General features: G+C 45.1%; 2 protein-coding genes and 2 non-coding genes across 7 annotated transcripts in view; 3 read left to right on the top strand and 1 right to left on the bottom strand.

Annotated features, from left to right (window-relative positions):
- RCSD1 (RCSD domain containing 1) overlaps nt 1-5,265 on the top strand; it is a 76,145-nt gene extending 70,880 nt beyond the window's left edge. For both annotated transcript variants that reach the window (XM_019026221.4, XM_019026225.4), the window contains one exon: nt 3,701-5,265. In XM_019026221.4, the coding sequence (XP_018881766.4) occupies nt 3,701-3,733 (33 nt within the window). In that variant the 3' untranslated portion in view covers nt 3,734-5,265. The remainder of the gene's footprint in view (nt 1-3,700) is intronic.
- A 6,608-nt stretch (nt 5,266-11,873) lies between these two features.
- MPZL1 (myelin protein zero like 1) overlaps nt 11,874-26,640 on the top strand; it is an 81,335-nt gene continuing 66,568 nt past the window's right edge. For 2 of the 3 annotated variants that reach the window (XM_019035636.4, XM_063693187.1), the window contains exon 1: nt 19,052-21,314. In XM_019035636.4, the coding sequence (XP_018891181.2) occupies nt 21,224-21,314 (91 nt within the window). In that variant the 5' untranslated portion in view covers nt 19,052-21,223. Of the gene's footprint in view, nt 13,701-19,051; nt 21,315-26,640 lie in introns of those variants that run through there. The other variant, XM_031012981.3, reaches the window with a different exon arrangement.
- TRNAP-CGG (transfer RNA proline (anticodon CGG)) lies at nt 13,755-13,826 on the top strand. Its single transcript has one exon. It is a non-coding gene; the product is annotated as a tRNA-Pro (tRNA).
- TRNAP-AGG (transfer RNA proline (anticodon AGG)) lies at nt 14,520-14,591 on the bottom strand. Its single transcript has one exon. It is a non-coding gene; the product is annotated as a tRNA-Pro (tRNA).

The following is a 26,640-nucleotide window of genomic DNA, read 5'->3' as shown; positions in this document are numbered from 1 at the left end:
GTCACTTTGGTTGAAAAGCTAGTAGGGAAGAGGGCTGCTTCAGGGAGGTCTCAGGTAGAAGAAGTCTTCCTGCAGGAACTCCAGGAGATCTGGGGCAGGCTCACTGGTAATCTCTCAAGCCTTGCCACTTCCGTATTCCCAACAGAGCCTTGGGCAGGGGAAGAGAATGCCCAGCAACCTCAAGAGCACGCTCCTCCCAAACAGGCAGCTCAGGTGGAGAAAGAGTAGCTCCACTTCCATCTCTGAATGGAATGAGAGGAATGCTTTTCCTCTCAGTCATCTCTGAGATGCCAAACTTTGACACCACTTAACCCAATTGCCTAGTTTCTTTCTTTCTTTCTTTCTTTCTTTTTTTTTTTGAGATGGAGTGTTGCTCTGTCACCCAGGCTGGAGTGCAGTGGCACAATCTCAGCTCACTGCAAACTCTGCCTCCCAGGTTCAAGTGATTTCTCCTGCCTCAGCCTCCCAAGTAGCTGGGATTACAAGCCCGCACCACCATGCCAGGCTATTTTTTGTATTTTTAGTAGAGACAAGGTTTCACCATATTGGCCAGGCTGGTCTTAAACTCCTGACCTCAAGTGATCTGCCCACCTCAGCCTCCCAAAGTGCTGGGATTACAGGAGGGAGCCACTATGCCCAGCCTAGTTTAGAAAGAGAAAGAAACCAAGGCTCCAAGAGAGGACAGGAGTTGTCCATGGTCACAGAGCTCAGTCAATGTTGATATATTAGGCACCTGCCCAATCATCAGAATAAACTGCTTACAAAGTACCTGTGCATGTGTGCATAATTTGTTTAATCTGGAAGAGGCACTGTCTCCAGTCCTCCCTGTTCCTCTTAAACCAGGTCAAGGTCAGAATCAAAATGCCTGAGTCACTAGTGCAAAAGGAATCATCAGTAAGAACAATTACAAGGTTGACCCCTTGAGTTATGGGCTTCCTCAGGCACCCATGTCTGTCCCAGGTCTTTCCTGGATCCCCCAGAGGCAGCACACACCTCTAAGCAGTTTTCTAACCCCCTAACCTAATTCCCATCTTGTTCCTCTGTCGGTAGAAATAGATTGATCAGACAAACTAATTATGGTTGCATTCATGCCATCAGCATTTAACAAGCACCCGTTATCCCTACCACTATGTGAGATACTGGGAGTCAAAAGTGAAAAAGACAGAGGCATAAACAAATAACGACAAGGCAGTAGAATAAATGGGATTCTGCCCTAGAAGGGTGCTATGTGAAGCACAAAGGCTGGAGCAATTTGTTCTTCGAGAGAAAACAGGGGAAAGTTCCATAAGTGCGCCAAAGGCATCAGACGTGTGAAAGCACTATAAAGGGTCACCTTACTGTTAGGTTGCCCCTCACAAGTGTTTTAACATATCATACTGAAAGAAGGAGCCATCCTGGGGATTTCAATCATAGGCATGCTGGACGTATCAAGTCACTGCACTTAGGATTCTGTTTATAAGGAAAAGTCGCCCTGGAAAGAGGGCACAGAATCAGATACAACTCTAATACTTCAAATAAATTTAGCAAGTGTTATCCGGGCGTGGTGGCTCACACCTGTAATCACAGCACTTTGGGAGGCTGAGGCGGGCAGATCACTTGAGGTCAGGAGTTCAAGATCAGCCTAGCCAATGTGGTGAAACCCTGTCTCTACTAAAAATACAAAAATTAACCGGGGGTGGTGGCGTGTGCCTGTAATCCCAGCTATGCGGGAGGCTGAGGCAGGAGAATCGCTTGAACCCTGGAGGTGGAGGTTGCAGTGACCTGAAATCGAGCCACTTCACTCCAGCCTGGGTGACAGAGACTCCGTCTAAAAATAAATAAAATAAATAAATAAATACATACATAAATAAAAATTTACCAAGTGTTTCTCAAACACTCATTATGTATCCAGTATTGTGTAGGGCACTCAGCTATGCCAGAGACTAACTTACCCAAACAAAGACATTCGAAATATTTGGATATCAAATCTGAGACTTTGCTGTATTAACAATAAGTGCTGACTTCCTAATTGCCTGATTCAATTGCTTTCCAAGTCATTCCCCTTGGTTTCTCAACATTTGATTTGAAATTCTTTTCTCCCTGAGCTGATGAAATACATCCTTCTCTTGAGAATCCCCTACCTTTGTAACTTTGTAGTGTTAACATCGTTCTTTCTTTCTTCTCCCTCCTGGTTAACTGGCAGGTCAACAGACTCAGTTCTTGGCCCTATTTCTTCTCAGTTCTTTTGGGGACACACTCCCTGCATTCCCACCTCAATCATCCCTCAGACACATTAACTGTCCTTGCCAGAGATCCCTCTGTCTCTCCTCCTTTACCCCTTTCCCACCCACCGCTCCTCCTTGACCCTCCTCAGCCCCGAGCATGACCAGCGCTTTGTGGGAGCTCAATCAATAATGGAATTGTGGCCAGGCACAGTGCCTCACACCTGTGATCCCAGTATTTTAGGAGGCCGAGGCATGAGGATCGCTGGAGCCCAGGAGCTGGAGACCAGCCTGGGCAACGTGGCACAACCCCATCTCTATGATGATACCAGTGCTAGCCTTTCTTTTCTATCTCTACAATCACAACTCATTCCTAACAGAATTCCTGGTCTCCAGACTCACCCTACACATCATTGACAAATGCCTCTTCCTATAAATACCATAGGTTGTCTGCTCTCCTATCCCAAACCCTTTGATACTGCCCACTGGAAAATGGAGTTCATGCTCCTCCATGGGCTGGGCTTTGCCACATGCCTAACCTTCACTGTCTCCATGCTCCCCAATAGTGGGGCCGGGGCTCCAGCCAGCCTGCACCCTCCACCATTCTGCATTAGGCAAGGCATCTCCTCACCCACTCCCACAGCCTCTTTGCCCAAATGCCTGCACTGCCAGCTGAAATTGCCTGCAGCCCACTTTAACCCAGCCCTCACTGGTACCTGGAAGTCCTCTCACCACACCTCTATCTTCCCCTCCACAGGCCTTTTCTGATTGCTCTGAGGACAAATGCCCCCCTGCTCAGTATAATCCACTAGGATGGTCCACATCACACCCCACCTTGTACTGTGGTTACATTCCCAAATGTTTCCATTTCTCAGCTAAAGAACTGATGGGGACGAGGCTGGAGTCCTGGTACAGCTCCTAGCACAGAAGGATCTCAAAGTAATACCTTCAGAATGACTGTTGAATAAATAGCTACTTTACTGTCCTTTTACTCAAGTATTGGTCTTTTATTTTCAACTCTTTCTGTCCTTTTTCCATTTATATGCTGCCTAAGAATCTTGAGCAGTGTTTCAGGAGAGCACATTGAATGGGAATGAGTGAATAGGTAAGAGGCCAAGATAGAGGGAACTCAGGCATCAAGGGGTGGGCAGGGTCACTTAGTACTGGACAACTCAAGCTCTGATCCCTGGGTTAAAATCCTGACTTCACCACTTACTAGCTGTGTGACCTAGGGGAAATAACCTCTCTGTGCCTTCATTGCCTCACCTATGACAGAGTTAATAAAAGTACCTACCTCATATTGCTTTTGTGAGGATTAAAGAAGTCAATGCATAAAAAAAAAAAACTAAGTCAGGCACATAGCATTCTTATGACTATCATTCTTACTATTACTCCTACTGTTACTATTATTGCCAGATCCATCATCCCCAAGGAGGGATGCTGAGTGTCAGGATTTCCTCACTATTTTCCTAATTAATTCTTTCCTCCCCTGTTCACAGGATGACACTCCTGTCCAGGACACTAAAATGTGAAGAACAGCTCATTGTGCCCCAGTGATGAAGTTGCTGGACACATCTCTTTGCAAGTAGCAGCAACAGTTGTAGCAGCAGCAGATGAAGCCATTGCAGAGGCAGAATATGCTGAGTGTCTGGAGTCAGCCTGAAGACACAGGGTGGATTATTTCCTGGCCTCCACACCAAACGTTCCCTTGCAGATGGAGACTGAATCTGAGGGCAGCAGACTTTTATCAGCTTAAGTTTATGTCATTTGATGGACTTGGTTAAACAACAACAACTTACTTAAAACAATGTACTGTGGTGATGAGTCCCACGGGCACTGGTCAGCCTGTGGAGCCCTGGATGCTCTCCACACCCACCTATCCCTGCAGCTGACCTCCGAACTGAGCTCTAATTTAGCTGATCAGATTTTGCTTGGGTAAAGTTCCTTTTTATTGTTCTAAAGTGTTTACGGTTCTCAAATATCAGTTAAAAACTAATTTTAGGTGGCCATAAACATAAAATAGAAATCCTGTAAGTTACAGAAGACCCTAAATTGTATCAAAACCCTAGAGACTTTTCAATTTGATCCAAATTTGAACTGGCCAACCAGTCTTTAAAACATTGGACTAGAAGAGATAATGATTGAAACATTTAAAAAAAAAGAAAAGTGCTCCATTCCCAGGAGCTTTTCCTGTCCTGTGGTTTTCCAGTTGGTGACCACCATGGGAGGTCGCTGGCTCGGCTCACTCCCTTCTCCCACCCTTGAGAATGTGGAGAACTCCCATGGAGAGGCAGAATGGCAGGAGGTTTCATGTCCTGCGTTGCATCTCCTCCTGAAAGAAAAGCAGTGATACCTGAATAATGCTGGCTCTCCGATTGATCCTGTGAGGATGAATTTGCATTTCCAGAATCCTTGAGCATGGATTAGATGTTTTCTGGGAGGTGCCTTGAGTACCATTATGTGCAAGCTACATAATTAAAACATTTTTCTTAGTTTCCCTGGGAAGCTTTCCTTGACTCACAGCCCAGGTTCTTCTGCCCAACACAAGAGGAGTGAGTTGGGGTCTTTAGTCTCTTCTTATTGGGTAGCTCTTGCTTCAATATTCTGTTTGGTGAGTGTAATGGGTTCTGCAAGGGACAGGGGGCCTGACTACCCAGTCTTTGACTTATATCCTCTCCCCTCTTCATACACTCCTGCTGAAAAATGTTAATCCAAATACACATTTAAACTTAGGGTCGGTCCTTATTCTGATTTGAGTATTTTAATGTCTCAGTGTGCTGATTTGGTAGTTGGAAGAATTATTCTTCTGGAGGTCTGTTAGACTACATCCTACACTGACTTCAGAAAACAGTCAATCAGACAAAAAGGCCTTATGTCACCACTGGTACCTCAGTTTCCTCATCCCATTTACAGTTTTTCTAACTCCAGGGTAGTGTTTAATGTTAATATTTGGGATATATTTTTTTCAAAACTGTTTTTAAGTAGTTTGTAATTTATAGCAAACTTGTAACCTGGTTGGGACTGATATTGTCATAGCTATGATAAACTTTGGATATTAGCAGAATTTGGGAGATGTGTGTGTCAATTATTTTGAGATCTATAAACTTGTCTGTCTATCTATCTAGCTGGCTAGCTTGCTATCAATCTAGCTACCATCCATTTATTGACAGAGAAGTCTACCCCTAAACAATACTTGGTTTTATTTATATATGTCTTTGGGTTGTTTATACACATGCACTATCTGGGCAAGTACTTTGTGAATATGTGCATGATTGTGAATGTGTGATGAAAAGGGCCACTTTTGTTTACTTGAGGAAGGCATGGAACAGAAAGTATGGGATTTAGATATGAAAAATGAAACTGCATTTTTCTTCTGGAGGGTCTAAACATAGTAGCAGACGAGAGAGGGGCAGTAAAAATGACAAGAATGTGACATTGCGGGACCATGCTTGTGGGCATCAGAATACCTTTCTATCCCCCAAGTCTCCTGTTAGTCACATTATTTGGTGTATTTTGTGAAAAAAATAGAGGCCCCATTCCCAGGGCTTGTTCATTAATAAAGGGGGCTCTTGGCAGGGAACTCATGAAGTACAGGGACTGATTTTTGTTGGTGCTGCAGCCCCACTGCTTAAAACTCTCCTTTCTCAAAGCAACCATGATCAGGTGTTTTATCTGCATGGTTGATACTGAAACTTCTAAATTTGGGATTAAAGAAATTCATCTGTGTCTTAGGTAGCACAAAGTTATTAACAGGCCAGGAAGACCTTGTTTCTTTCAGGCTTCCATAATGGGTTTGAAAGAAAACACGGATTCTTCTACAGCAACAGAGTTAAAGAAATAGTCATAGTCATATTCATTCTTCCACGATCTTTGTAGTCTAGCTTGAATTTCAAACTGTGTCCTTCCTTACTCCAGAGAGGGAGCAAGAAAAAAAACCTGGATGCTTTGAAGGGATCTGCCACTATTTAAAAGGGGGTTAGGATTCTGTTTCAGCTGCATGTGGAACTAGGTAAGCTTCAGTGGCCTCAGAACTCCAGGCCCCTCACGGAGGTCACCCTGAACAATGCCCAGTTTTTCATGCAGGTTTTGTCCTATGACCAGTTAACTACATGTTCAATAAATATACGTCAAAGAAATAAATGCGTGTAAAGGCAACCAGTTCATCATCTTCTGATTAGGTTTTCTTGATTAGGGATGTGTTTAGTACAGCTGAATGAACAAGTTCACCCAGCTGCTGGTGACAGAAACACAACTCAAACTAGCTGATGAAAAACAGAACTATACAGACCAATGAATCTCTCCCCCTTTTTCAGTTTCATAGAACTGAAAAAAACAAACCTAAATACAGTCACCCAAGTGATGTCAGGAATCTCTCATGGTATTGGTCTCTGCTTTCCCTCGTATTGGCCATATTCTTTTTTTTTTCTTTTTTAAAAACTTATTTAATTAGTTTTCCTTAATAGCTGCAGCCAAGGCTGTCTCTTTTTTCTTTTCTTTTCTCTTCTTTTTTTTGAATGAGACAGAGTCTCGCGCTGTCACTCAGGCTGGAGTGCAGTGGCACAATCACAGCTCACTGCAACCTCTGCCTCCTGCATTCAAGCGATTCTCGTGCCTCAGCTTCCCAAGTACTGCAATTACTTTTGCACCAACCTAATAGCTCGGATTACAAGTATGCACCACCATGCCCAGCTAATTTTTGTATTTTTTAGTAGAGACCAGGTTTCACTATGTTGGCCAGGCTGGTCTCAACCTCCTGGCCTCTAGTGATCTGCCTGCCTCGGTCTCCCAAAGTGGGATTACAGGCATGAGCCACCACGTCCAGCCAGTCATTTTCTTAAGCAGGTTCTTCCCAGCCTGCAAACCCAGTGAAAGGGCTTACTCTTTGCCCATTACTGTGGGGAAAAAGTCCCGTAGAGGCTTTCCATAGGCCCTGTGTGACTCATGTGTCTATACCTGAATCAACTGTTACAACCAAGCAGATGCAGAGACTGCGTGCCCTCTCCTGGAGCTAGGAGCTAGGTGAGTCAATCCTGCACTGTCTCTACAAGGCCTGCAAAGGTGAGCAAGAAGATTCCCCAAAGTGAAATCAGGGTGCTGTTACCAAAAGAAGCTATGCTGACAGGCAAAAAACAACAGCTGTTTCCCATAGGGCAAAACCTGAAACACCCAATTACTATCCCATTGTTTGCTTCAAAATTAAATTTTGTTTGACCCCAACTAGTTCTAGTCAAGTTTTTGCTCGATGGACCACGTGAAAAAAGGATAAACAATGTCTCTATATAATGCATGATCAGGTGGTTTATGAAGATGTCAAGAGCACTGAACAAAATCCAAATGCTCACATAAAATGGGATTAGGTTTCATAAGCCACCCAAGAAAATCAGTCTCATTATTTTATGTAATGATGTATTACTGTGCCCCGAGCTAACCTGTAGCTCTAGGGGAGTACAATGTGTTTGTATTATTCTTCATTGTACACAGTGCCTCTTCATGGTAGGTACTCAATAAATATTTGTTAAATAATGAATGACTGAATTGATTTCAGAGCTGAGATGGGATTATTTTCAACAGTCATCCCTGCTTAACACCTCTTTTATCTGATAGCAGACACCTGAAATGTCATCATTAGCTTCCTTCAATATGCAAATACTTCTGAGAGAGATCATTATTTGAAGCCTCCTTTGTCATTTATACCTTGGTGTGAGAAGTTTCTTGAGACCCTTCCCAGAGGGGGTTACAAAAAAGGAGCAAAGTGCACAAAATTCTAGGGTCAGGAGAAACACTTTTCTGCCTTCCCAGTTTTGCTGGGGTAACCCAGGCTCCCCACGAGCCCTGTGCTGGATGTCCTGATCACAGTGGCTATGGATGCTGACAAGAGACCATTATTCCAGTTTTGCCCGCAAATCCCAGGAGAGCTGTGGGAATTCCAGCAAAGTCCCACTGTGGTCAAATGGGGCAGGAAACTGGTTCTTTGAGACTCCTCAGAGGAGGAAGAGACGATGAATGTATTACATGCCTCAGAGGGTAAAAGAAGCCAACAGTAAAACCACCCACATCCAAAACAGGAACTAAGAGATGTCTTACACATCCTCCTAATCCTGAAAAGCTGTGGGGCTTCTCCATGGGAGCTGAACACCCTGCGCCTGGAGCAGCCAGGAAGACACTATGAGGGAAGCAGGATGCCAAAGGAAGAGGTCAGAAAAGGCTAGGATTCTGGGCAGGCGCGGTGGCTCATGCCTGTAATCCTAGCACTTTGGGAGGCCAAAGCGGGTGGATCGCTTGAGGCTAGGAGTTCAAGACCAGCCAAGATGGTGAAGTCCCATCTCTATTACAAATACAAAAATTAGCTGAGTCTGTTGGTGTGCCTGTAATCCCAGCTACTGGGGAGGCTGAGGCAGGAGAATCGCTTGAACCCGGGAGGTAGAGGCAGCAGTGAGCTGAGATCACGCCACTGTACTCCAGCCTGGGTGACAGAGTGAGACTCGGTCTCAATAAAAAAAAAAAAAAAGAAAGAAAGGCTAGGATTCCCCCCCAAGTACTCCTGCAAGTAATATGACTCTAGTCCTTCATGATGTAGTTTTACATAGAAATTTAAGAAAGTGGCCAGGTGCAGTGGCTCACACCTGTAATCCCAGCACTTTGGGAGGCCAAGGTGGGTGGATCACCTGAGGTCAGGAGTTCGAGACCAGCCTGGCCAACACGGTGAAACCCCGTCTCTACTAAAAATACAAAAATTAGCTGGGCATGGTGCCGCACACCTGTAATCCCAGCTACTCCGGGGGCTGAGGCAGGAGAATCGCTTGAACCTAGGAGGTGGAGGTTGCAGTGAGCCGAGATTGTGCCATTGCACTCCAGCCTGGGTGACAGAGTGAGACTGTGTCTCTAAAAAAAAAAAAAAAGAAAAGAAAGAAATTAGAGAAAGTTACTCTAACTTGGGTAAACCCCTAAGTCAGTTACCACACTTACCAGTTGCTTCTGTTTTAAAGAATGAGTGGACTGAATTACACTTTAACCAGCATGCAGAAACAAAATTCTAGAATAATTATATGATTGGTACTCAAAGGATGGATATTGCCAAGACACAGATACTCATTCCCCCCCAAGAAAATAATAGCCTCTTCAAACAATAGGACCTCCAATACTAGTCACTGCTGTTTGACTATCTAAGGAAGCCACAGATGCTAGACAGTGCCAGGCACATCCCCATCACAGTTGCACCTGGCCTCTCAGGAGTGATACATACAGGCTTATTGACCACCTCTGGAAGCAGAAGGGATGGAGAAGCACAAAAGGGCCTACTTTACATTGCTTCTAATTCTGTGTCTCCATTCTACCAAGAACAAAGAAATGCAGTTTCAAGACCCCTGTTTTCTTTGTGGCTTAAAAATGTTAATTATCCTAATTTTGTTCTCATTGTAAAAGCAATGCATCTTTATTTTAGAAAATTGGTGGAGGGGAAGAAAAAATTTTAAGAAGCAAACAAAAAAGTATTTTTAAGTCCACTATCTAGGGATAACTAATGTTACTATTTTATGGATATTCTTCTTTTTTTTAGTGCATTATATACGTTTTGTTTTAATTCTTGGTTGGTGCAAAATTGGGATTTTACTATATCTAATTTTCTCTTTCTTTTTTGTAACTTACTCTCATGAGCATGTCTTCATAAAGAATCACAAGTTTGATCATGAAAATGATACGCTTTTGTGTTAACCAGAAACATCTGACCAGAACTAGGTCTGTATAAAACAGAGGGTAATAAGATGAACAGGTAATAAGATTCCTTGGTGAAAGTGAAGGTGTCCCAGCGGAGAGCAGTTCTTTCACAATCTACATCTGAGATTCATATTACCCCTCTGACCTCATGTACTCTCAGAACTTAAAAACAAGCAAAACCTTTTGAATGAAAAATGAAGAGGCTGAGGCAATTCCAAGAATTCATTAATAGTGATTCAATGAAGGGACTGCAAAATTCAGAGGGACACATGATCTAAACCTCATAAAAAGGATCACTGAGGGAAACCAAATAGAAATATGTTTAGTAAAACGTAGCTGAAGCTTTTGCTGGATATTGGACTAGAATCTGGAAAAAGACACAAATTTTCAGTCAGATCCAAGTTTCTGTTTAAATCGGAGGAAGGCTTGCTGTGCGTGACACAAGCCTACCAAGACAACGGCCATGGCCTTCTAGTCCATTAGTACATAACCCCACAAGCAGCAAACAAGGCTCAGCATATGAGCATGAGGCCAGTCTTGTGTGCCAAGTTAGCGAGAAGGTTCCTTGGAGTGGTGAACCCGTGTAATTAATTGTATTCTTATTCCTAAGGACTGATCTTGCTAGACAGAGCCAAGTCTGCACCACCTAAGCCTAAATTGGGTAAGAATTCAGTGGCCAGCAAATCGTAGTTATTAAATAGTCACTGAATCCCCATTACAAGTGATTTAAATGCCCATTCACAGTTTCAATAATGTCATCCCAGAGTTATTCTAATCATCTCCTAATGGATTTACTAGTTTTCTAATTTCTTTTACTCCTTTTTATGCATCTGACCCCAAGTCAAAATTGTTATCGTCAATAATACTTATTATCAGCATTCTCAAAAGCTTTGATGCCATCAAAACCCTTAAATGAAATTAAAAGATCAAATCATGGACTTTAAAGTTATCTAAGAGCCACTAGTCCTCTTCTTCCACGTTTCCATCTTACTTGTTAACCAGCCAAGCCAAGCTCCTTAGCACAGAATTGCATCAAGAGTTATAAAAGTGGCAAAGGATCAGTGTTTATCTCTGTGACCAGGCCAACTCTGGGAGTGTGTCCTAAGGAAATAATCCAAAGTACATGGAAAGGGGCAGGGTGCAATGGATCACGCCTGTAATCCCAGCACTTTGGAGGCTGAAGTGGACAGATCACTTGAGCCCAGGAGTTGGGAGACCAGCCTGGGCAACATAGTGAAACTCCATCTCTACAAAAAGATACAAAAATATTAGCCAGGTGTGGGTGAACTAGCTGGGTGTAGGTGGCACATGCCTGTCCCAGCTACCTGGGAGGCTGAGGTAGGAGGATCACTTGAGCCCAGGAGGTTGAGGCTGCAGTGAGCCATGATGACACCACTGCACTACAGCCTGAGTGACAGAGTGAGACCCTGTCTCAAAAAAAAAAAAAAAAAAGTATATACACAAAATTTCAACAAACTGTTTGACACCGCTTACTTATACAGTGGAAGAATAATTAAGAAAAGGATGTGCCATTATCTTGATGGGATACTATGAAGCCATTACAAACTACTTAACGGAGTGGAAAAGCAGACTTGGGAACTTATTTTTATTTTTTATCCCTCTCCCCAGGCTTGGGAAATTAAAACAACAAGGAAGAAAAACAAACAAAAAACCCTTGAGAGTGTATACTCAGCAAAGATAGAAGTGTCCACCTCTATCATGTTCCACGCACATGGTGAGTGGCAGGAATATGTCAAAGCTCCCAGGAGTGGGATACAGCTCAGGCAAGGCAGAGAGAGCCCCAGCGAAGGCACGCATACTCTCAAAGGGAAGGAGGGCGACGCTTAGCTGCTCAGGACTTGCCCTAATGAAAACTCTCTCCCCAACCTTCCCCACCCTTGACCCATCCTCAAACTACCAAACAGTGTGTTAAAAGCAATATCCAGCCAGGCGCGGTGGCTCAACCCAACACTTTGGGAGACCGAGAAAGGCGGATCACCTGAGATCGGGAGTTCGAGACCAGCCTGACCAACATGGAGAAACCCGTCTCTACTAAAAATACAAAATTAGCCAGGCGTGGTGGCGCATGCCTGTAATCCCAGCTACTCGGGAGGCTGAGGCAGAAGAATCACTTCAACCTGGGAGGCAGAGGTTGCGGTGAGCCGAGATCGCGCCATTGCACTCCAGCCTGGGCAACAAGAGCGACACTTCGTCTCAAAATAAAAAAGAAAAGAAAAGAAATAAAACAATATCCAGTTCTCACACCTTAGGTAAGTAGGAGGAAGAAAAGTGGTCTCAGACAAGGACAGGGTGTCAATAGTTTTACGCACTTCCAAACAAATAGAAGGCGTAGACAGGGCTGCCCACCTTAGACCTGGCCCCTGCACCAGCCAGCGACAGGGCTCTCTACATCGCCAGAGTGGGCTAAAGAAAGGTTTTTCAGTGCTCGCTGTTTGTTCTGAGGTGTCTTCACTGCATTTCCCGTTACACTCCCCACCGGCATGAACCCTGGTCCTGACCTCCTATCGCTAAGTGTCGTCCCAAAAGCTCACTGACATTAAAAGGAAGAGAGGAAGAGAGAGAGAAAAGAGCAGAGAAGCGGGTGCACGTGGGAAGCTCTCGGTTAGCGGGTGACAGGGCAAAAGCACCACCAGGACCTGGAAGAACGTCTGACCAGGCTACAAAGCAATGGATTTCTTTCACGCTGAACTGAAAGTAGCCTAAGAATGCAAGAGTGTTTTAGAAATAAGGGACCTCTGCAACTTGGCCACAGACTGCAAGGAGCCGGAGTGCAGAGTGGCGGGCTGGGGTCGTGAAGTGGGGGGAAGCGGTGAGAGCAGTCCGGAAAGCAGGCAAGACGAGCTAGACCCCAGGCCGGGAAACCACACCCGCAGGAGACCCCGCACTCGGACTCCCGCTCCTCTGGGCAGAAGGGCAGTAGGGCAGGCTCACATTTTCTGCTGGATGGGAGGGAGAAGACCCGGCCCACTGCCACTGCCCTCTCTCCTCCAAGCTACCGAGGTACCAATCTTCTCCCCAACTCTCCAGTCCCTTTCACACGCCCTAGCCCCCAGTTCTCCCACCCTCCAGGACCTCGGGAGTTCCTAGACCAGCGCCACCGCCAGCTCCTAGCCCTGTGGATTTATGTGAGCGACTTAACATCTCTGAGCCTCAGTTTCCTTATCTGCAAATGGAGATACAATGGCACCTAGGGGATTATTACGAATATCAGGTGAGTTCAGTACAAGCAAAGGGCTTAAAAGAGTGCATTATCCCCAAATGAAGGTTCGGGGAGTTAACTTAATATTCACTTCTATGGGATTTCGTCTCCCACCACCCCTTTCTTAGCCAGGATTCGGGTATTCCCTTCCCTCGCTCGGACTCCCCGTCTTCATTCACCGACCCACTCGCGGAGCGAGCAGGCCCAGCTCTGCGTGCACTGACGGGCTGGGCGCGGGCGGGGCGCCGCCGGGACTTGGCACCGGGCTGCGAGCTGAGGCGCCCTGCCCCGCCCCGCACTTTCCTCAGCCCGGGCTCCCGGGCGCCCGCCAACACTGCGAGTGGAACAGCCGGGGCGAGCCCGTACGCCGGAAGGCGGCTTCCGGGAGCGCGTGCGAACGTGGAGGCCCCGCCGGCGATGGGGGGTTGGAACGGCCGGACCAGGCAAAAGCCGGTCCCTCCCTGCTCTTCCACGCTGTGGGGCAGTAAGCGCTCCGGACCCGAGGCTTAGGGAATCAGAGGACACGCAGTATAAGGGTCGCAGGTCGTGGTTGCTCGGAACACGAGGTGAGAGGCGGAACAAGGTTGAAGGGAAGCTCTGGGAGCGCCCTTGCCGAGAGCGGCTCGTTGGTCTAGGGGTATGATTCTCGCTTCGGGTGCGAGAGGTCCCGGGTTCAAATCCCGGACGAGCCCAGGCTTTTACCCCCACCTACACCCGAAATTTAAAAACAGAATTTTTTCCCCCTCATTCCCCACGTATTCCATTCAGAAACTTAAATGAAAACATACTGGTCCCATGAGCTCAAATGTTGATCCCCTTTGTTTTTTGAAGCGAGGGACCATGTGAGCCCAATTAATACAACATATGGTTACTGTACGCCCAAAGGCAACGCATTCAAATTGCTTTGTACCATATAAAACACACACTCTTGAAAAACAGACGCCTAGTGCGGAATCCTGTGCACGCCTTTAACTCCTCCAAACGAGCAGGGGGCGTCATGGATTAGCATGTCCCGGGGTTCGGGAATGAGCATTGCCGAGGAAAGGGGCGCTCAGGAGATATCCCCACCCCCAATGAGGGGCACTGTCGTGAATGAGTTTAAACCACGCCATAGGCAGCCAAGAACTGAGCTCCCGATGGCCCTGTACACGCGCTGCACCCAGGAATAGACAGCTAGGAACAATGTTTTCATAGTACAATACTACATTACTAGCAAACTTTTTACATTTTCAAAATGAGGCCTTTTAATGGTATTTCAATGTAGAGTGTGCTCTAAGTTTCCAAAAATCTCAATTTTGTGTTTTACTCTGACCAACCTGTATTTATTACGTTTAGTAATCTATCCCCCAAAAAATTCACCTGTAAGTGATTCTTACTCCAAAATAGGGCTCGTCCGGGATTTGAACCCGGGACCTCTCGCACCCTAAGCGAGAATCATACCCCTAGACCAACGAGCCGACACGAACTCCGCTTTACTGTCATCAGAAAGGAACACATAGCTATTTAGTCCCGCGCCCTCAAGTGGTTGCTCGCATGTTAGGATTCGATCTTTCGGTTGTGTTTGCTTTCTATAGATAACCGCGTTTTCAATTTTCTTTCTTTTCTGTTTTGCTCTTTGAAAATCAGTAACACAGAAGACAGCAAAATTGTCACTATCAGTATAATATCGACCTCTTATTTCGAAAATTGTAATTGTATTTCTATTCATGGCTAATCAATGGATATTAGTGTGGGACAATGTCACTGTGGCAGATTCCAGACTCTCTCCGTTACTGAGTTCTGGATGTTTCATTCGTTCTCTTTCGCACTTTTCTATAATGTTAAAATCTCGGTTTCTTGCCGATATTTTTTATTGTAATATTCAAAGCCCTACCTATCTAGCCTTGTGAATTCCCATCTCTGTTTTTACTCGAAGTGTTCTCTTCAGCTGGAAAACCTGTTTGCTTTTGGACAAATCCCAAACTCTAACCTTCCCAGAAAAAGATCCTTTAACATATCAAAACCAATTGTATGTGGTAAATAACTGGGTTTCAGTCTTATCTCCTCCAACTGTAACTTCTTAGAGCGCAAGACACCTACACCAACACGAAATTCTACTGTAGAATTGGCAACCAATTGTGTGATTGCTGTTCGATTGTCCCAATATCTTTAATTAGATATAGTAGGCATGGCTTCTTAACTATATTTTAAATTCTTTTTCCTTTCTTGTTTTTGTTTTTGTTTTGTTTTTGTTTTTGTTTTTTTTGAGACGTTGTCTCGCTTCGCTCTTTCGCCAGGCTAGAGAGAAGTGGCGTGATCTCGGCTCACTGCAACCTCCGCCCCCTCCGCCCTCCAGGTTCAAGCGATTCTTCGCCTCCCGAGTAGCTGGGATTACAGGCATAGGCCACCACGCCCAGCTAATTTTTGTATTTTTAGTAGAGGCGGGTTTCACCATGTTGGCCAGGCTGGTCTCCAACTCCTGACTTCAGTTGATCCACCCTCCTCGGCCTCCCAAAGTGCTAGGAGTACAGGCGTGAGCCACTGCGCCCGGCCTAATTTTTTTTTTTTTTTTTTTTTTTTTTTGAGACAGAGTCTAGCTCTGTCACCCAGGCTGGAGTGCAGTGGCGCGATCTCGGCTCACTGCAAGCTCCGCCTCCTGGGTTCATGCCATTCTCCTGCCTCAGCCACACGAGTAGCTGGGACTACAGGCGCCCGCCACCACGCCCGGCTAATTTTTTTGTATTTTAATAGAGTCGGGGGTTTCACCGTGTTAGCTAGGATGGTCTCGATCTCCTGACCTCGTGATCCACCCGCCTCGGCCTCCCAAAGTGCTGGGATTACCACCCTGCCTGGCCCTAAATTCTTAAATACTTAGCATTGAGTCTTATCATAAGGAAGCTAGTGCTCAATGAATGATTCTGAATGATTACAATTTGTCCCAAATTCCTTAACAATACGAATTTTAGGTGTTTTTTGTTTGTTTGTTTGTTTGTTTGATACAGGGTCTCACTCTGTCGCCCGGGCTGGAGTGCAGTGGCATGATCATGGCTCACTGCATTTTAGTACTTTTGTTGCTGGAAAAAGGGGTCTTCACCGAGACCTGGAGAGAGGGTTCTTGGATCTCGTGCAAGAAAGAATTCAGGGTGAAAGAAGCAAGTTTATTGGAAACTACTCTGTTACAGAGCAGGACGTTCTCAGAAAGTAGGAGGAGAAACACCCCGTTCTTAAGTTTTTCTTATATAGTGATCTTACCTATGTAAAAGCTAGGCTAAGCTGTGCCTACATATGGGTGAGCAGACAACATGACAAATTTTGTTACTCTATTGATTTAAAGAAGACAATTATTGACATTTTAGTGTGTGAATACGTAAAAGCATAACTGTGATTATCTTAAAGGCATATATTGTTGTAGATATTAGGACATTTGGACTTCTTGCTGTTGTAGGAGTCAGTCCTAGTTATCTTCAGGCTGTTTCCTTAATTATAAACATCCCATGACTATAGGTCGTGGCAGGCAAGGAATGTGCCTTGTTAGTCCTAAAATGGAGCCGAACTAAAAATGGCATTATTCTAGCTTTCCTAGGCTGCTGCTTCCCTAACACGTTGACAAACACATTGACAAACAGTAATTGTGAATTGTCATTCTAGCAAATAACCAACCAGATAGGAAACAAGTAGACAGAGTGACTATCCTAAATAGACCTATTCATTAATTTTATTTCATATGTCATACATTCATCGGTTTATTCATTCATTCATTCATTGCTCATTCTTTTTTATTTTTTTCCGAGACGGAAGTCTTGCTCTGTCACCCAGGCTGGAGTGCAGTGGCGCAATCTCAGCTCATTGCAACCTCCGTCTCCCGGGTTCAAGCAGTTTTCCCGCCTCAGCCTCCCAAGTAGTTGGATTACAAACGGTGGGCACCAAACGTATTTTTAGTAGAGACGGGGGTTTCGCCATGTTAGCCAGGCTGTTCTCGAACTCCCGACCTTGTGATCCGCCCGCCTTGGCCTCCCAAAGTGCTGGGATTACAGGCGTGAGCCACGGCGCCCAGCCTACTCATTCTTCAACAAACATTTAACAACAAGTACTATGTGACCGACTCCAAACTGTCCACTTTCTTCCTATGGTTTGACAACAGAAAATTATAGAAAATCTAGCGCTGTCTTTACCCTTCTTTGTTTTATTTAAAACTGCCCTAACTTGAGTCTTCAGTTCTTCTTAGGGCTCCAGGAAAGGAGGGAGGATAAGAATACCTTGTACAATGTTAATAAGTTCTAGATTGCCAGGATAGTGTGTTCATCAAAATCTAACTGGAAAAAAATATGCCCTGGACACCTAAGAAGTTTATACTGCTTTTCTCCTTAAAATGAGGAAGCTGTAGAATATAACTGGTTAGAGAAAATAATATAACCACTTCAGATATCTGAAAGCCTCAGTCTCAAGAAGTCTCCCTGCTCTCTCTCTCTTTTCCCTTTTGAATTTACTATAGCTTTTATCATTTTAGATTTTTCCCCCCAACTTCTACTTCTATCTAATCATTAAAAAGGAACTTGTCTTTTACTCGGCAGGCCAAATACTTGAGTATCTCATTTGACTGTCATAACAATGATGCAGAAAGACTGACAATAACAAAACTCAGAATCTTGATTGCTTCATTGACAGTGGGAAATATCCCTATTTGGTAGGAGGAATGCCTGCGCTATCTGTCCAGGCACATGCTTCCCTAGAATTAGGTCCTTGTGAAGCAGATGTAGTACACAGATGGTTGCAGGGCCCAGGAAAACAGTGTATCTTGAGGAAAATTTTATCCCAGCTACAGTGAATTTAGAAGTCTGGCAACACAGCCTTCTCCTGTAAGAATTAACACCTCCCTAAGGACCCTTTTACCCTCGTTCCCCCAATTTGGTGTCTCTGTGCCAAGGGGAAGGAGACACTAGAACTCTAATTTTCCAATTTTCAAAATTTTCTAGCAGCAATGCTTCTGGATTAAGACATTCTTTGTGAAACTGATTTGGCTTCAGGCGAATCTTTCTCAAGGTGGCCTGGGATTCCTCTTTGAATCTATCTGATTGTTATCTACGAGGAGTCAAATTCTCAGGGTTCCTGGGACACCACCCACATTCCAATTTTCCTCTGGCAACAGATCTTGAAGACAAAGACAGGCAGGCTAGAAATTGGGACTCTTTTTCTCTTGATTATACTTCTCATCCAATTTATACCCAGTCCTGTAATTCTTTTCGTGAAATGTCTCTCAAATCCTGTCTTCTCATCCCCACTATTAATACCTTATTTCCTGCTCTCTTCATTCTTGCCCTGCTGCAGTGGTTACCTTTTTAAAACACAGATCTGAACTTCTTACACCCCTTTCACCACTCTCCACTGCCTCCAGAAAAAACACAACTCAAGGCTCTTCAAAATATGACCTCAGCCTCCTTTCCTGGCATTCTCTCTTCCCCTCTTTCCCTCACTCCCCTCAAGTTGCAAACCACAAAGGATTCACCTAATGTTTCTCACACTTGGTAGGTGATTTCATTTCTCTGAATGTGCTTTTCCTGTTTTCTCGGTTCTCTGAGTTTGCTTTTCCTGTTTTCTCTCTGATGAATTATTCATCTTTTAAAGTTCACCTTAAATGTTTTATCCTTGGTGAATCTTTCTAGATGCTTCTTGGGCCAGTGGATTTTAGGAGAGCGAGGTATATGTGGCTGAGGTACATCACAATCAGCAGAGAAGCTTTAAACACTGCTGAGAGTCACTGTCCCTGCTGGCCTTGGGTTTCTTCTTTATTCACTCTTCCTTTTTTTGAGACGGAGTCTCGCCCTGTCGCCCAGGCTGGAGTGCAATGGCGCGTGATCTCGTCTCACTGCAACCTCTGCCTCCCAGGTTCTGTAGCAGGATGAGCCGCAGACAAAACTCCTCAGACACGGAGTTAAAGAAGGAAGGGGTTTATTCGGCCGGAAGTATCGGCAAGCCTCCTGCCTCAAGAGCCTAGCTCCCCGTGTGAGCAATTCCTGTCCCTTTTAAGGGCTCACAACTCTAAGGGGGTCCGCGTGAGAGGGTCATGATCAATTGAGCAAGCAGAGGGTACCGTGAATGGGGGCTGCATGCACCGGTAATCAGAACGAAACAGAACAGGACAGGGATTTTTACAATGCCTTTCCATATAATGTCTGGAATCCATAGATAACATAACCGGTTAGGTCAGGGGTCGATCTTTAACTACCGGGCTTAGGTCAGGCAGGCCCAGGCCTGGTTTCGGGTCTGGTTCTTAGGCGCCGGGTTACCTGCCTTTAATTTCGCTTCTCTTTCCTTTTCTGAGTATAAAACAGTATAAAACAATATGAGAGGTTCTGTCTCTCTTCTCTCAGTTCAAGCGATTCTCCTGCCTCAGCCACCCGAGTAGCTGGGTACAGTCATGCGCCACCATGCCTGGCTAATTTTTTTGTATCTTTTAGTAGAGATGGGGTTTCACTACGCTGGCCAGGCTGGTCTCAAACTCCTGACCTCGTGATCTGCCCGCCTCGGCCTCCCGAAGTGCTGGGATTACAAGTGTGAGCCACCGCACCCGGCCCTCATTTTTACAAATGTAATTGAGTACTTGTTTGTGTACACTAGTAGACGATGTGCTTCTTGAGAGTAAAGCCCAGGTGTTCTACATCCATGGTTCAATTAATGTATTGGTATCTTTTCCAACCTATGGCATCTGAGATACAACTTCAAAAGGATCTGCTGACAGAAATAGGGCAAAGCGGTTCTGGTATTTTTTTTTTTAAGTTTTTTTCTCACTAATGTTCTTATGATTTCGCTGTACTACAATGTTAGCTGAAACAGCACAGATATCAGGAATGGCATTGTTAAGACTGACCTTAGACAAAAACCCTGAAGTGAGAGGTTGCATTTTGGGTTCTCACCATACTCTTCCCCGGCTCTTGTCCTAATTGTCTAAAGCTTGCTTCCCTTCCACATCGTATCAGCCTCCCACCTGAATCTTCCCTTTTCCTCCTTCACACTCATCTTTCTTGTGCCCCTGTCCCCCATTTTTCCCTTTTGTAAGCCATTTTCATAAGGATCCTTCCAAATATTTCCACTATTGATTGGACAACCCGTAGGTGGCAGACTGTTCTGGGCCAAGGCAACCAAGTTGAGCAGGGCCAGCAATCAGTGTCGGGAACTTCTGCAGGGCACTTCAGAATCAGTGTCGGGAACTTCTGCATTCTATTTTTCACGGACACAGACAGGAACACTGATATGCGAAAGCAAAACAATCAAAAAGCATTTTCATTTGTTTTTCAGGTAGTAGGAAAGAGTTCCAGATTCCCATCCTTCTGAAGCCAGGAGGGAGGTTCCTAAAAGGAGGTTAGGGCAAGATGGAGACTTCTTTTTAAACTAGTAGATTTCGCAAATTGCAACACATACGTTATCTAGTCCACGCAAAGGACAGGCCTTGGGGACACGGCACGGGGAACGTGTTCCACCTGGACGGCTGAATCAGAAGTCTCTCCCCCATCAATTGAACGCCTCACTATTTTTCTTTCTGTCTTTTCTTTCTTTTTAAGGTAAATGAATTGCTTCTTTTTCGTTAGGTGAGGCCGGCAGAGAACAAGAAGAACTGAAACGGAGGCGAGGTTAGTACCCAGCAAAGACCCGTGGCGAGGAGAGACAATGAAGAGGACCACGGGACTGGACCCTGAGAAAGGCAGAGGAGACGCTGGCTGGTGGGGCCCGCAGGCGGACAGCCACGCAGGCAGGCGGAAGGCTCGGCTCGGCCTGGGACCGCTGCAGACCCGGCCTCCGCGCGGGGCCGAGGCGCCTGGGTGGGACCGAGGAGGCGGGGCCTTCCCGGCGGACGGATGATGGACAGCCTGACTCTCCAATCGCGTCCTTAAAAGGGTGCGGGCAGGCCAATGAGCGGACAGCGAGGGCCGGAGTGGGGCTGAGGCTTCGGTGCAGAGCTGGAGAACCGCGGCTGGGACCGGAGTGGGGAGCGGGGCGTGGAGGTGCCACCCGGCGCGGGTGGCGGAGAGATCAGAAGCCTCTTCCCCAAGCCGAGCCAACCTCAGCGGGGACCCGGGCTCAGGGGCGCGGCGGCGGCGACTGCAGCGGCTGGACGATGGCAGCGCCCGCCGGAGCCGGGGCGGTGATTGCAGCCCCAGACAGCCGGCGCTGGCTGTGGTCGGTGCTGGCGGCGGCGCTTGGGCTCTGTAAGTGATGCCAGGACCAGGGCTGGGGCCGGGGAGTGGGGCTCCCGGGCCCGGCACACGCCCCTCGCGGCGGTCGCAGGCCAGGCGCGCGCACTGAGAGCCGAGGTGGGGAGGAGGCGCGGCCTGCGCTCTCTGGGGCCGAGGGGACCCAGCCCATGGGGAACGCGGGCCCCCGCGACTGGCCGGGAAGGCGCAGAGCCTCTTTCTTCTCCTTCTTGGATCCTCGAGTGCGGAGGAGGAGGGGAGAGTGCTTTACCTTGCTCCTTCCCGGGGGGCGGTCCAGGGGAGCGGGCCCGGCGGGCGGCTGCGGTGAGCCCTCGCGACGCACCCTGCCCTCTCCTCGTGGTGACTCTGGATCGTCTGGGCCCTCCCGGATTCTGACTCAGGAACTAGGGTTCTGGCGTTCTTCACCTTTGGGAGGTGGCGGAAGATTGCAGGTTTTTCATTTGTAGGGCCTTTGTTGGTTTGTTTCCTGTTAAGCCAGGGTTTTGTTGTACTTGTAAGTTCCCTTTCCCATGCTCTCATTCAGTTTTAAGTCTGCGTAGTAAAAGTGTCTCATTTCCGTGGTCTGCAAAACGCCAATAAAAAAATATTGTTACTTCTAGGTTAGAATGCAAAGAGCTTGGAATACCAGTGAGATGGCCTGGCTTAAAAGAATTTGGTCAAATCCATCATAATTCCAGACGTAGCCGCCATAATTTGACAAGACATAGAGCATTAAAAAGCATAATTTTCCTAAAGGAAAAAAAAGCTCCTTTTTCTTACCAAATATTGTGACTCAAGCTTAAGGTAAACCTCGGGCTCAATTTATGGGAATTGGATGAGTTGTTTTATGGACATCTGAAGTGGTAACTGCCACAGGACTTTTCTGTGTTGTTGTTCAAAGCAAAGTACTTGTTGCTGTCTCCGAATTTAGTTAAATAATAGTTATAAAGAGGGCCAGCTGCTAAGAAACCACGTAGATTTTTTTCATTCCCTTTGTTTTCAAAATGTCAGTTATGATTTAGCATCACGGTATCTGAATACCAGAGTTTACTCAGTAATTTCTTTCTTCATGGAAAAGTTCTTAATATAATCCTTGGATCAGGGAAACTAGGTGAAGTTCTTTTGGACCACCAACTGTTCCACTTAAACAGTGATTCCAGGGGCTGTAAAGCGTAAATGTAAAAGTCTCCCTACCCTCCAGGGGTTGACAGATGATGACACACTTTGTGTAAGACACAATCCATTCTGTATTTTGTCTTAGAAAAAAAGGTTAAAAGTGTGTTTGTTGGTGGTGGTATTTGTGTTTAATCAAACAAGTAGAAAATAGCCTAAAATTAAGGTTTATCAGAAATATGCTTCAGACAGAATTGTTATGCATGAGAGGTCAGACATTGCTATGGAGGACAAAGCAGTTAGGGTGATCATAATTAAAATCAGGGTATTAACCGTAGAAGGAGTGCAAAACTACATAGTAGTGAAAAGATCACTAGAGTAATAGCCCCATACAACTTGGACGTAATTCTTCAGTAATGAAGATGAATGTTGATATGTAAAAATCAGCAGCTGATGTTATTGGTTCAACTTAGAAAATTATTGAATCTAAAATTCTTGCCAAATCACCTTTTTTCTGGTCATGGATACTGCACATAAGAGTTTATCTTTTACAGGATAGCTTCTAAAGTTTTATCAAGACAGTTACTCAGCAAACATTTACTGAGCACCTTTTAAGTGCTTAACACTTAAAAGGTGGGAGGTTAGGTCTCGCTGTGTTGCCCAGGCTGCTCTGGAACTGAAACTCCTGGGCTCCAGTGATTCCTCTGCCTTTTCCTCCCAAGCAGCTGGGGCTACAGGTGTGTGCCACTGTGTAGGGTCAGAAGCACATTGGTAAAGATGTACTGTGGGAGCTTGAAGGAGGGTCATTATCTCAGACTGTAGTTCAGGCTACTGGAGGAAGGGAGTTTAAACTGGGTAGGCATGGGGGAGGGGCAGAAGTACATACAGAGTTATGAATGAACCTGTTGGTAGTTCAGTATAGTGGGAGGTTGGACTGTATATAAGGGGGATGGTGGGAGTTGAGGCAGGAGAGCCTGCCAAGGGCACCAACTTACAAAGGGCCTTGTCTGCCACACTTAATCCAATGAGGATTTCTCTGTCTATTGAGATGTGAAGGATGGGTTAGAGTGGGGTGAGGCTGAAGCCAGAGAAGGCAGAGGACTATTGTAATAATCCCGGGGAGGATGATGAAGATCTGAATTCAAGCACTGGGCTATGAAGAGAGGACACATGTTGATGCGCCACTTAGAAAGTACGTTTGATAGAGCTTGGAAACATTGATGCAGGCTTGAAAGAGGAGGTGGATAAAATGATCATAGGTTTTGGGCTTGGGAAGCTGGGCATATTTTTGGCCTTTTCACAGATGGGGAAATAGGAGTCTTGGGGGAAGAAGATGATGGAGATACTTTTGAATATGTTGAGTTTGAGATGCGGGTAAGACATCCAAATGGAGATGGGCAGAAAACAATTGGATAGACAGTTCTGGAGGTGAGGAGAAAGTTCTGGTTGGAAATGGAGATTTAGAGAGTTATGTGGCTAATAGTTAAAGCTTGGATTGTTTGGATGAGGTCATCCAGGGAAAATGCACTGAAGAACATAGCAGAGAGCCAAAGACGGAGTTTTGGGGTATATGAAACCTGAGAAAGAGTCTCTGTGAGTAAGAGAAAAACCAGGTGAGTTTGGTATTTCAGCATTGTCAGATGAAGAGAGATTAAATGTGATAAGAATTCACTGAATTTGGTAATTGAAATGAGCACACAGTATATGAGGACTAAATCTCGGTAATTTGTACCATCCATGTCAGTAAATGGAACCTCCATACATCTAATTGTGCAGGCCAGAAACATAGGGTCCATGCCTGATTCTTCCCTGTCCTTCACATCCAATCAGTTCTCCCATCTTTAAAATGCATCTGGAATTGATGTTTTTTCTACCTCCACTCCTAGCCTTTTAGTCAAAGTCACCATCATTTCTTGCCTATATTACTGTGATAGCCTCCCAGCTGCTCTTCCTCTTTTTCCCCCTCTGGAGTCTTGCTCTGTCTCGCCCAGGCTGGAATGCAGTAGCACAATCTCGGCTTACTGCAACCTCCATCTCCCAGATTCAAGTGATTCTTCTTGTGCCTCAGTATCCCAAGTAGCTGGGACTACAGGCATGCACCACCATGCCTAATTTTTGATTTTTCTATTTATTTTTAAATTTATTTTATTTATTTATTTTTTGGGGGATGGAGTCTCGCACTGTTGCCCAGGCTGGAGTGCAGTAGCGCGATCTCGGCTCACCACAACCTCCACCTCCCTGGTTCAAACGATTCTCCTGCCTCAGCCTCCCGAGTAGCTGGGACTACAGGCGCATGCCACCCATGCGCAGCTAATTTTTTTTTTTTTTAGTAGAAACTGGGTTTCACTATGTTGGCCAGGCTGGTCTCGAACTCCTGACCTCGTGATCCACCCGCCTTGGCCTCCCAAAGTGCTGGGATTACAGGCGTGAGCCACCACATCTGGCTGATTTTTTTATTTTTAGTAGAGACGGGTTTCACCATGTTTGCCAGGTCTGGAACTCCTGACCTCAAGTGACTGGCCTGCCTCAGCCTCCCAAAGTGCTGGGATTACAGGCATGAGCCACCACGCCCAGTACTCATCTTGGTTCTTTTTAATCCATTCTTCACAAAACTGCAAGAATGATTTTGTTAAAATGCAAATCAGATCATGTTGCCTTCTTTTTTAAAATCCTTAATGGCTTCCCATTGCACTTGGAATGAAATCTAAACTTCCCATGGCCTGAAAAGCTCTTTGTGATCTGGCTTCTGCCTACCTCTATGACCTCAACGTGTACCACCCACCACCCCTTTCTCACTATATTCAAGCCACACTGCCATCTTTCTGCTCTGTGACACTCATTCCCACCTCCCGGCCTTTGAACTAGCTGTTCTGATGTTGCCCAGGGCTGGCTCCTTTCCATCACAGAGGCTCTAAGTTTCACTTCTTTAGAGAGGCCTCTCTGACCACCTTATTCTAGGGTACTTACCTGTTACTATTTGCTGGTTTGCCGTTTACTTCCTTATTGTAATTTCTATATGGTTTTTCTTCTCTTTTTTTTCCTCCATCAGAATCTAGGACAGACAAATCATCTGTCTTGTTTATAGAAGTATTCCTAGTGCTTAACATAGTGGATATGGTAGATGCTAAAAATATTTGTTAAATGGCAGTGAGGCATAGGCATGTCTTGACAACAGTTTGTTAGGAGTTTGCAATATGTAGTTATGATTTAGCATGGTATAGTAGGTCCTCAATATGTGTTTATGCAAGAAGAATATTTTTCCAAAGTGTGATTTCATGCATTGCTTATTTCTCATTATCAGTTCCCTTGGCCTTTTACTTATTTACTAGTCAGGATAGTAAAATAGAAACTTAGTCTTATAAAATATATATATTTTTTACTCCAACTCCAGGATATCCACTAGGCTTAGATGCTGCCAAAAGAAAAAGATAAATGTTAAGTGAAAGACAGCTATGTGCAAAAGAACATAAAATGCAAGTTTGTGTTTTCATTAAGTCTAATTTATTTACTTATTCAACGTAAATGAACACCTGCTGGGCACAAGGCACTGTTTATGTATGGGATGCAGCAGGGAGCCTAGATGCTAGTGAGAAGTGACAGACAGGAAACATCTACTCAAATAAATAATACCAAAGGACAGATTAAATTCCCAACAGTCACAACTTTTAAGAAAATATGATTGATCTAATATGAAAATTTGCAGCAAATTTTTGAAAAATGGAACATCTTATTTGTATTACAAAATATTTTTAAAACTTATAAGGGATATGTTATAGGATTTCTTTAAAGATTGGTCTTTCCCACTGAGTTTTAAAAACATGATTTAATTGGGAAAAACATAGCTTTTCAGAAATATTGCTGTTTCCCCTCTATCCAGTAGATGCTGGTCTACCTACTAAATATTTCTCACCATCCACTTTGCATCCACACTGGAGCTAACATAGTACAGCCACAGTCACGTCTCTACTGGATGATTAGAGCCTTCTAACTGGAGCCTGACTGTTTTTGGGTTATATCTTTTATCTGAGAATTTGAATTATTTGTGTAAGACATGCATCTCACGTGTACCTCAACCTTGGAAAGATTTTTAATCTTGCTCTCTAAGACCACAGATGTCATTTTAAAAGGGAGAGTAAAATGGTAAGCTTTGGCATATAATTTATTATAGATTAGTTTTTAGCCCCATCGAAGACAGTATAATTATTAGAAGAACTAGAAGCATCTCCTG

The sequence above is a fragment of the Gorilla gorilla genome, chromosome 1, assembly GCF_029281585.2.
Source record: "Gorilla gorilla gorilla isolate KB3781 chromosome 1, NHGRI_mGorGor1-v2.1_pri, whole genome shotgun sequence".
Lineage (NCBI taxonomy): Eukaryota > Metazoa > Chordata > Mammalia > Primates > Hominidae > Gorilla > Gorilla gorilla.
Note: the sequence above shows the minus strand (reverse complement) of the source record. Positions and strands in the feature narration are given on the sequence as shown.